The 11,679-nt window shown below is 35.7% G+C and overlaps 1 protein-coding gene across 2 annotated transcripts in view; it reads right to left on the bottom strand.

The window, feature by feature from the left end:
• Nucleotides 1-1,469: 1,469 nt before the first annotated feature.
• The window catches only part of C1galt1 (core 1 synthase, glycoprotein-N-acetylgalactosamine 3-beta-galactosyltransferase 1), a 30,484-nt gene continuing 20,274 nt past the window's right edge, over nucleotides 1,470-11,679 (bottom strand). For both annotated transcript variants that reach the window (XM_055612925.1, XM_055612923.1), the window contains exons 3-4: nucleotides 9,694-10,361; nucleotides 1,470-5,912 (exon numbers count right to left, since the gene is read on the bottom strand). In XM_055612925.1, the coding sequence (XP_055468900.1) occupies nucleotides 5,709-5,912; nucleotides 9,694-10,361 (872 nt within the window). In that variant the 3' untranslated portion in view covers nucleotides 1,470-5,708. The remainder of the gene's footprint in view (nucleotides 5,913-9,693; nucleotides 10,362-11,679) is intronic.

Raw genomic sequence — 11,679 nt, 5'->3', positions numbered from 1 at the left:
CAAATCAGTGAGTTCACACGTGCTGAAAGCATGCTTAAGATAGCAGTCTGTTTCTATATACCAAGAACAAAGAATTTCAGACATAGATGACTTCAGAAATTCACAAAATGTCCATCATTCAGGTCAAAGTTACCTTCTCAAGAGTTCTTTGAGGCACCATTCAGAAAACTGCTGTTATTGGACTTTGTCTTCCTAATAGCACGGCCTGCTGCTACATGTTTGCTCATCTAATGGCGTATTTCCTGGCTTTAGAATGACAAACTAGAGAACAGAGAGCTTGTATGTTCTGCTTGCGACTCTATTTCTGGCTGATGTTTGGCATAATTACTTATTGAATAAACAGATTACTCAGTTTATGGAAAAGATTGATAACTAACAAACAGGAAACCAATCTTTTTCTCTTTCTTGCTGTTTCTCATTATCCTCCTCCTTTCCCCCACTTTCTAGGACTGTAGTGACTAGATATTATTTATTTATGTTATTCTTTTTGTAGGTTTTTTTTAATTTTTATTATTATTATCATTTATTACAATTTATTCACTTTGTATACCAGCTGTGGCCCCCACTCTCATCTCCTCCCAATCCCACCCTCCCTCCCTCTTTCCCCCTATGCCCCTTCCTTAGTCCACCAATAGGGGAGGTCCTCCTCCCCTTCTAGTTATTTGACCCTAGCCTATTAGGTCTCATCAGAACTGGCTGCATTGTCTTCCTCTGTGGCCTGGCAAGGCTGCACCCTCCAGGGGGAGGTGATCAGAGAGCCTGCCACTGAGTTCCTGTCAGAGAAAGCCCCTGCTTTCCTTCCTAGGGACCCCACATGGAGACTGACCCTACGGGCTACATCTGAGCAGGGGTTTAAGGTTCTCTCCATGCACGGTCCTTGGTTGGAGTATCATTCTCTTCAGGGCCCTCAGGACTCAGTAACACCAACAGCACAGGCCCTAAGATCAACAATCAATAAATGGGACCTCATGAAACTGAAAAGCTTCTGTAAAGCAAAAGACACTGTCATCAGAACAAAACGACTGTCTACAGATTGGGAAAGGATCTTCGCCAACCCTATATCTGACAGAGGGCTAATATATAAAAAACTTAAGTTAAACACCAACAAACCAAGTAATACAATTAAAACATGGGGTATAGAGCTAAACAGAGAATTCTCAATAGAGGAATATCGAATGGCAGAGAAACACTTAAAGAAATGCTCAGCATCCTTAGTCATCAGGGAAATGCAAATCAAAACAACCCTGAGATTTCACCTTACACCTATCAGAATGGCTAAGACCAAAAACTCAAGTGACAACACATGCTGGAGAGTAGATATTTTAAAAGTACATTACTTGAAGTCCTATGAGGGATACTTTTTTGCTTTACATACATATATTCTAGAACATTTAAGAAAGTTTATACAAACAGAAAAAAAAAAATCCCCCAAACTATCCCCTTACAGCAGTTAAAAATACACAGATGAAGCAATTTTGAACATGGTAATTTATTTTATGCAGTTGTTTGAATCCATTATTTAAAAATTCTCAAAAGGCACTTTAAAAAATGTTTAAAAATACATTTTCTTACTTAATGGTGATCACTTAAAATAAGCAAGTCACCAGACATTTTTAAACCCTTCATTGACACTATTACTTTAAATAATTTTTAAATTTCAAAACACAAACATTCACTGTATAATACAATACACTGCTTAGCAGTAAGATTAGTTTCCATCTAATAATACACTTCATGTAGATCATTAGTTTATAGCGCCCTGCAAAGTTACTCAAACTTAACTAATGTTACTGAAAACTCAAGAGAGGAAAGGGAGCTGGAACAAAGGACATTCAACTCTGATGATGCTTTTCTCTAAAAGAATCTGTACAAAGTTCTCATTTCAACTGGTGTTAAGATTTCAATACAACTTTGATATAGAACTGTAAGTCATCTTTAATCAACAAAGGTTACATTAGTGTAAAACATATCCAGCTTGTCCCCATGATGTTTCTATCAGGCCTAATACAAAACAAGAGAGATGAGGTTAATGTGTTTGCCTTTTGCTTTTAATAGGAGGGTAAACAACTTTACTTCCTTAATTACAGATGTAGACTTGTTTTAGGTTGTGCAAGTTCAATTAGGGCAAGTAGCCCGAGACCCAGCAGATATTGTTGGACTGAGTCTCATTGGAAACCATCACAAATGATAAACATTCTGATCACCCAAATGAACCACAAGGAGACAGCACTACAAGTATCAAGGGAGTTAAGCTTTTATAAAGGAACCATCAAAGACAGAATGAATGACCTCATGAACTGAAAGTGCAAGAACAAAGCTAGGTAGGTAGGATTTGACAAACCAAGTGAGAATTTCTTTCAAGTATAACAGGGCCTCAATCCGGCAATACAGTTTGACAGGCTAAGAGTGTAAAAAAAATTAATACTCAAGAAATAGCTATGAAAATAACCAGCTAGCAAACTTAATGCTCAAATCCAATTACCATATTCAAAACATACTATGAAGTGGCCAGTGATTTATAATCTAGTCCTTTTATAGTAACAAGTTGATCTCTGAAATTTAGGCATGTTCGAACAGTCAAACTCTGGGACAAAAACCTGCTTTGTCTAATAAACTTCCCACTAGAAAATACAAGTATATTATTAATAGAGAATACAAGACTTTATTAAAAGTCTTATGTATTGAAACCACACTACAATCAATTTTTCATAAGACAGAGATCTTTATCTAAAAGATGGCGAATCATTATCACCACAAAATCCTGTTTAATGTGCTCTATCAAATACTTGGGAGAAATTTTTGCTTCATTAGATCTTAAGATAGGCAAGTGATTTTTGAAAGTGACAAAACTCAAGCTGACAGTATAAAGTAGCAGAAAATACTTGGCATATATAAAGTAGCAGTTTTCTATTTCTATTGGAAATTTTAGCAACTAGCAGACATTTTCATGATATTCATTTACATATGTTTTAATGAATTCATATGTACATACTAGTACGTACTGAACCCTTTCTGCTCAGTGTGAAATGACTAAACTTGGAGAATTTGAGGGTCCTGATAATAGTCACTAAAGAGAAGTACAGAATTTTGCCAAAACCAATGATGCACTGACCCTTTAAACTTTGTAGCATTTTACTTTAAATATAGTATGATACTGGACTACACTGATTTAAAACATGTTTCAGAGTCTTTGAAAAATGTCTCTCTCCTGGGCGGAAATCCTGAGTGTGTTCCAAAGACTATTTGCACCAAAATCGTGTAGGTAAACAGGCAACGGTTCTCAACATAGGATTAGTAAGGTTAACCTTCAGGGCTTCTTTAAACCAAACTGTTAGCCATATATGTGTGTGTGTGTGTGTGTGTGTGTGTGTGTGTGTGTGTGTGTGTGTGTATATATATATTATACACATATATATGTGTATATATGTGTGTGTATAATATATACACATATATATGTATGATATGTATGTATATATATGTGTATGTATGTGTTTGTGTGTGTGTATATATATATATATATATATATATGGCTGATGTAATATAAATCACACAGGTTTTGATTATAGATCCCAGCCTTCTTTCTTACTAGCTTTGTGACAGTGAAAATATCACTTGAATTCTTTGAGCCTGTTTCCTCATCTATATTACGGAAATAACACCCAGTTTATGAGGATTAACACAAATGTACAGAATAAGAACAGTATCTGGCATACAGCAGGCACTAGATGAATACTAGATATTATAAGAAATGTGCAAAATATTTCCTTCAGATCTGATTTGACCATTGCATTTGTCTAAATCAAAGTATTTATACTCCCAAGGTAACACAATGAAACCTCATACTTAAAAGTGATATCCCAATCTGAGCCAGACAGTTCTAATAACCTTATGTATATTCATTTATATAATCCTCATTAAAATCCTGTGAGGTAGGTAGTATCATTATCCCTAATTTATAGATGAGGAAATTGAGGTACAAAGAAATTAAGTAATTGTTCAGGCTCCATGAACAGCGATGGAAGAACTTAAAGCCAGGCTGCCTGACTCTGCAGCCAGGACTCACTGCAGCACTCATTTCCTATGAACAAATGCTAAGCGTTTTGGATCATTATGATAAGATGTTTACTCTGCTAGTATATGGAACACAGACAAAGTGATATCCAAACCATGGTAAGGGGCTGTTCAAAGAACAGTCTGGAAAGCCTAGGCTATAGGTAGATGAGAACCTACACCAAATTAATTTCTAAAGTTGGTTTATATTTTCTTCATGTGGACAGTGATCCATAACTAGCCAATATCCTTTCAAATATACCATCCAGAGGCTATCGTTTTGGCACAATAAGTATAAATTATTTATATTCATTATTTAGCCAAGCAACCGAGTCCACATGTATTATCATGCAAAAGTAGCATGATACAAAATGTAAATCATTCACAATTAAAAAAAATTATGGAAAACCTGTAAAATATTCTGCTCTACTTAGTATTGCTGATGACAAAAAAAAAAAAAAAATTAAAGTTTTTAAGCAACACTGTGGAGTTAGAGTGATACACAGACCTCTTTTGATGGCAGTCTGAATGGGATTCTGCTGTGTTGGAATTACTGCTGGAAAGACAATTATCCACAAAGAAGAAGCATGAAATCGGTTGTTTATAAAGTATATGACATTTTAGCTTGTTTAAGAGTCCTTTACTTGCTATTGTTTTTAATTCTGACCAAACCTGCATTCAAACAATTTTGCCAGTGTTACCAGACATATCAGGTATAAAAATTAATTTTAAAAGTGCTTTAAAGAAGTTATGAAAGGCACAAACAAGTCTTATCTCCACAGGATGAAAATAAAAGGAGCAATAATTATGTAGTTGGAAAGACTTCTAAATAATTTACAATGTCAGTAATAATTCCTGAGAGTGGTACCAATACTAAAAATGCTTGTCCAAACAGCATTAACTTTGTTACCTACAATTAACAAAGAATGAATTTGGGAACAAAATATTTTAAAATGCATGGTTTATAGAATGCTGCCACTGCATTGGGTAAATAAGCATTAATAGTGAAAATGATATTCAAGAGACAATGGGGACTTGGTGTAAGACTGCTTATATGTAGAACTAACTCATATAGTCAAGGCCCATAATAATCAGAAAATGTGGTTTATTAGCGCACTTCAGGGCAAGTGCCATCCTTACTCTGCTTCTTCTTGAGGAAACACTGCCAATTATAAATAATATAATTACAGAAAACTTCTCGTTTGGGAACCGGAAGGCTGGTTTGTACCATATCCATGTGAGCTGAGGAACACCACTGAGCAAGAGTCTTCTGGTTTTAAGGCAGATCCATTCAGCATGTGTTCTGTCCGGGCTGGGTGCAGTAGCTGGTTACGGACTGAACCACTCCAGCTTTAGTGATAATACACACTGTCAGCAACAGGGGACAGAATCTTTCTAAGCTCTTCTGTCTGTCACCATTTTAAAAACACAAATTCTTTATATATATTTATTTATATTTATATATTACTGTATCAAAACATTTTGCAGACTTCACAGCTCTTTAAATGCTTCAGTTTATAGTCATCCATTTGAAAGATTTCTACATGGAATGTTCCTTTCAGATGAGTTCCTCACTGGGATTTCAGGGTTCTGTCAGAACGCAGGAGCTCTTCAGTGCAATGTACACCATTTAACCTCAGTTCTCTCATGTTCTGCTTTCAAGGGTTCCCTAATTTTACTTTCGTATCTTCATTTTTGTTTGCTCGACTAATTTCTTTTAGTATATTCTCACGTAAGGCAGGTTGATATCTATATAAATAACCATATGGACGAAGATGATAAACGAGGTATTCTAATTCATACATAGTTGTAGAATCAACATAGTGAAAAGAAATTGCAATATCAGAACAGCAACCAGGACCCTAAAAAACAACAGAAGCAGACACTGTTAATAGCTGCGCATTGCACGCTGTCACATATTCACACTAGTTTAAAACATGGAAGCGTCAAAGCTTGAGGAGGAAGGCAGGGGTGTCTCACTATCAGACGGTGTAAGAAGTCAACAGTTCTGTCAGTTCCCACATAGTTAAAACCAAACCTGGAACTGTCAAAGTATTTTCAACTAAAACTGTATTTTTTTACCTTTTTTTTTTTTTTTTTTTTTTTTTTAGTGCTTAACCATTTAACATTCTTGATTTCAAATTAAAGAAGAAGCTGTTATACATCATAAGGCTTTATTTTATTTGTCTGATTTTTTTTTTTAGGGGATGGCTAAGATGTTTTTCTTAAGCATTAGAAAAGAACTGTAATTATTAGAAAAAAACAAATCTAACTGCTGTACTAGTCAGATTCAAAGTTACTTTTAAAAGTTCTCAAAGGGCTGGAATACAGCAGGGTGGTAGAGCACCTGCCTAGTATGTGTGAGGCCTTAGGTGCAACACTGAAAACAAACTATCTACATTTTCACATACACCAGTTAAGTAAAAAGATTAACTTTAAAAAAGCCCAAGTAGGATAGCAGCAAATACACCAACTATGTAGGGGAGAATTTCAGATATGACCGTCTGCAGATAGAGAGTTGGCTCAGCAATAAGAGCACTTGTTTCTCTTGCAGAACACTCAGGGTTTAGCTCCAAGCACCTACATACAGGGTGGTTCACAAGCACCTGTAACTTCAACTTGGGGATCCAACACTGTCTTCTGATCTTCTTGGGCACCAGTCATACACACAGCCAAAACAGTTAGACACACAAAAGAAAATAAATAAACCCAAAAAAACAAACAATAATATACAATGATCTGAGGGAAACTATAAAATTTAACCAAGGACTCTAAAAAACTTTTTGGGCAAAGTAATCATTTTCACTAAACTAATGAGTTATATACAAAGAAAGAGACAGAACAGTTGCCACTTGAGAAAGAAAAAGAGGGAGAGCAATACATCCTTAATGGCTTAAAAACATTTTAAAAGTAAAAGGTTCAAAACAATATGGACCAAATCCAAAGAGGAAAAAACTACACAGAACTGAAATCCCAGACCACCTTCCTCTAGGTGACACTATGGTATACAATGAATTACACTATAAAGAGTCGAGGAAATGATACAACAACTTGGAAAAACCAGGAGCTCTCCATCTCAACTATGCATTGTTTTAGGCAGACTAAAGTTAGTGTAAAAAATATCTGAAATGGAGAGTAAATTCGATTCTGTCATTTCTGAATTACAACATAATTCAGATCAACCTGACTATCTTACATCCTAACTTGCTAAGCTAAACAATTTTGTAACCAGGTGTGACAGGCACAAGCCTGTATTCACAGCACCAAAAAACTGAAGGATGGTTGAGGGATCAAGGCCAGCCTATTGTCTCACAAAAAAGAATATAGACCAAAACAATTAAACCAAAGACTCCAAAACGAGACCAAAATCTGTATTTCTGGTGATTATTAAATAACATCTATTTAGAAAGTTTTGAAGACAGTAACATACCACAAAGAGAAAAAATACTGAAAGATAAATGAATAATAAAATTTTGTTTGCATGTTGGGTGCTTTAGAACCTTCTGACAAAGAATGGGGAATTTTAGAAGATTTATGCAATTTCAATACTTGCATTTTGTTTCTGAATTGTCAACCTATTGGAATATATTTTATAAGGATGGCAAAATGTTGCCATCCATTTAAAAGCCACTATGATTCAAGTAGAAGACCCTAGTCTTTGTTCTTACCCTTTTTGTAAAGCACTCTTAAAAAGAAGATACGAGCACTGCATCCTCTTGCTACTGTCGCGCATGTACAGAATACCCGTCACTCTTTATAAAATAGCGTATGTATCTGGGTATATCCATTACATGATTTGTAATGATGAATATGAATATATTTGTATATGGGAAGGGGTTCAGAACTTAAGAAAAACCACCAAATCTTCTTATATTGGACAGAAAATGTTCTATACCATTTGGAAGAACTGGCTTGGAATGACACCCTGAAGTGTATTGTTAGTATGTTAGGGCCATAAATAGGCAGTATAAAGAACTAGTAACTTGCCTAAAGGCATTACTAAACAATAACAAAGTCTGAAAAGTTAGGTTTTATAATCCTAGTCTCACTGAGTAACTCACTGTAATGGTGCTTATAATAATCTCCTATCAGCAGCAAAATGAATTAATTATTGCATATTCATATACTAATTTTTTGTTTTGTTTTTCAAGACAGGGTTACTCTGTGTAAACTTGGCTGTCCTAGACTCACTTTGTAGACCAGGCTGGCCTCAAATTCCCAGCAATCCGCCTGCCTCTGCCTCCCCAAGTGCTGGGATTACAGGAGTGTGCCACTGTACCTGGATGCATATTCATATATTATCACGTAGAACTCAGATGAATGAAGCAGAGTTATAACAATGAGATTAAATCCCAATGAAAATGTTTAAGATATATACGGTGTAATTTGATTTTAAAATCTACAAAACAATGCTGATTCGTTTATACACTTACCAGTATGTAGGGAAAATATAAAATATGCAATGATAATGCATATCATTTAATTTCTGGTAGTGTGTAGTTTACGGGAAACAGATAAAAGAACCAGATTAGAAGGGCACACAGGCTTCAACTGTCTACTACACTGACAATGTGGCAATAGATTTATACTTGGTAAAGTTAAATATATACATCTGAGATAGTTCATAAAGACAATGTAACCCAGGTCCAATTCTGAGACATGTAAATTAAGATACAAACTAGAGCCAAGCTTGTCATTAACAACCATCCTAGGTTATACTACACTGTACTTACAAGTACATGACAGATACATCACACCTATTTTACAAATGAAGAAACTGAGGCTCAAAGATAAGCCAAATTTTGGCTTAATTATCCAACTATGAAATGGAAGAATAGGATTTGAATTTAGTCTTTCTGAACCTTATTTTTTTTTTTTCTTGGTAACTATAAGGCTCATGGTCTAGATCTTCACATAGCTCTCTAACCTTATCCAAAGTTTTCTGCAAAGTCACTTTCTTAATCACCCAAAACATGGTAGCCAACCCCATTTCAAGTCACATTGTCTCTCTTTTTTTTTTAAGAACAGTGGTTCTCAACCATCCTAATGTCATGACTCTCTAATATCTCATGTTGTGGTGAACCCCAACAATAAAATTGTTTTTGTTGCTACTTCAAAACTGTAATTTTTATAGTTATGAATCATAATTTAAATGCTTTTGAAAACAGGTTTGCCAAAGGGGTCATTACCCATAGATTGAGAATCACTTCTTTAAAGCACCTGCCATTATCTAAAGTGACATCTTTTATAAGTATGCCTATTTATTCTATACCTCCTTACAAAGAACATAAGACAATTGGGACTTGACTGTACTGACTTCTATATCAACGATGGTAAATCACTGTGTACCAGTGATGGTATTGATTTCTATATGCTAGTGGCTGGAATACAGAGGTATGAATAGATACCTATAAAATGACTGGCTGCAGCCTCTGTTCTCATCTGCTTTGGTATACTGTCAGTATATACATTTTAAAAGATTCTAGTTATTGGTCCTAATGAAACACACACATATTAAGTAGCCCTTTTTTCATTTTCAGATACACAAAAGTCAGTCCCAAGTATTTCTATAATAATAATAATAATAATAATAATAATAATAATAATAACAACAACAACAACAACAACTACTTCTGGACTTACCTCTATGGGAGGATAATAGTTGTAATTCCAGTACCAAAATGTTTTTGGGAGATAACCTTTGATTAAGTGGTGTTCTGGTACAAATGGGTGGAAGGTTTCTTTCCCAGTGGTATCTCTGGAGTCTCCAGCTTCCACGTTTATAATTTCCATGCACCTTCCCAGTGCTAAGTCTTCGATGGAGGAACTATGTGTACATTTTTCTGTTTTAAATGCATCAACAAATCTTCTCAATGCCTCTTTGCTTAGGACGTATCCTGCTCCTCCACTCATATACCCTTGCTTCACATACGGCTTAAATCTTCTCCCAAAGTAAATGGGTTGTTCAGGGTTATACTTTGAGAGAAGCCATCTCAGATTGTCCAGTATGACATATGTGTCATCGTCTGCTTTCATAAACCAATCAGCGTCTTCTAAATAATGGTCATGCACATACTGAAAAGCTTTAATTGTTTTCCAATACAGCTGCTCTCTGCCTTCTTTGGTTTTCAATCCCACAGTAGGAAAGTCTTCATTTTCTTCTGAACTCATAAATAATACTTTATTACAACGCTGGGCCCATGTAGCTTTGACATGTTTGGCCTTTTTCTCTAGATTTTGAGGGCTTGTCATAACCCAACAAAGAATTTTAACTTTCTGATAGAGGGTCTCAGCAATGTCCGTGTTCTCATCTATCAAACAAACATTTCAAAAAGTTACTTTTACACAGATGTAAAATCCAAATCACAGCAAACTTTTTTTTTCATAAATAATTTCCAAGGCTCTATTTACCCATCTGTTATTAATGACTTTGAGAAACATACAACCTAACATGAGTTGACATTCTAATTTTCTGTCAATTTTATCCACTAGATCTCTGAAGCGTCACTAGCTCCTACATGCTTACTACTTGAACTGACCAAAGTATCAAGGTCATCTGGGAAGCTCGTTACTTAGAAGTGAGCTGCGTAGCAGGTCCCACCCCACACCCAGCAATTCATACTCAAACACTACCTCACATAGCCTCTCCTTGCTATTCAATACTAATAAAGTAGCTGAACACCCCTGGAAATGAGTTTCCAAAAGACAGATAAATAAAAAAGAAAAGAAACAAAACAAAAACTATGCTGCTAAAGTCAGTTTATTATTTTTGAAGCCTACGAGTCAACTGTTATGAATTTCTACGTGAACACCCTAAGGTGTTCTTGAAGACTTTCTCTATAAGATCAGTTCAAAGCATAGAAGTTAATGCAGGGTTGAGATTGCAGACACAATACTATATACCTCATTCCAAAATGCAACTGCAACAGTTAGAAATCCAACAGAGCAATGGTAGAAGTTGGATTACTGAAATTATCTAGATAATTTCTGTAAGCTAAGTTTGCAAAGAAATAGACTCATGTCAGAATGTAGAGCAGAATACCACCATCTGCCACACACAGTAGTGAGCTTAGGAACTGAAACTGACCCATCATCTGCTCCAAAAGCTCCTCACCTGGATGTAAAGCATTCTCAAGCTGTCAGGCCCACAACGTGAGCAGCACTGCTTTAGAGGAAGGGCATAATTAGAAGATCTGGGCTAGTGCTTTTTTTAAAAACATGTTTTTTTCTTTGAAATTATATATATTACTATAATGTGTATTGGTCATAGCTATCCAGCACTGTATCCTTCCAACTCCCCCTAGGGTCCTCACCCCAACTCTTGTTCTTCCCCCCAACTTCATGTCCTTTTTTTTGAGCCAGGTGGTAGTAACACATGCCTTTAATCCCAGCACTGGGGAGGCAGGCGGATCTCTGCGAGTTCAAGCCCAGCCTGGACTACAGAGTGAGTTCTAGGACAGCCAGGGATAGATCAGTAATTGTTGCATAGTAGGAAACGCAGTGACAAAAGGATTTTTAAAAAAGAAAGAAATGCAGTGATAGGGTTATTTTTAAAGACATTTATTTCAAGTATATGGGAGTTTTGCCTGCCTGTATGTCTGTAAACCATGCCATAAGCATGCAGTGCCC

Source organism: Psammomys obesus, unplaced genomic scaffold (genome assembly GCF_907164565.1).
Source record: "Psammomys obesus unplaced genomic scaffold, mPsaObe1.curated_primary_1811, whole genome shotgun sequence".
Classification (NCBI taxonomy): Eukaryota; Metazoa; Chordata; class Mammalia; order Rodentia; family Muridae; genus Psammomys; species Psammomys obesus.
Note: the sequence above shows the minus strand (reverse complement) of the source record. Positions and strands in the feature narration are given on the sequence as shown.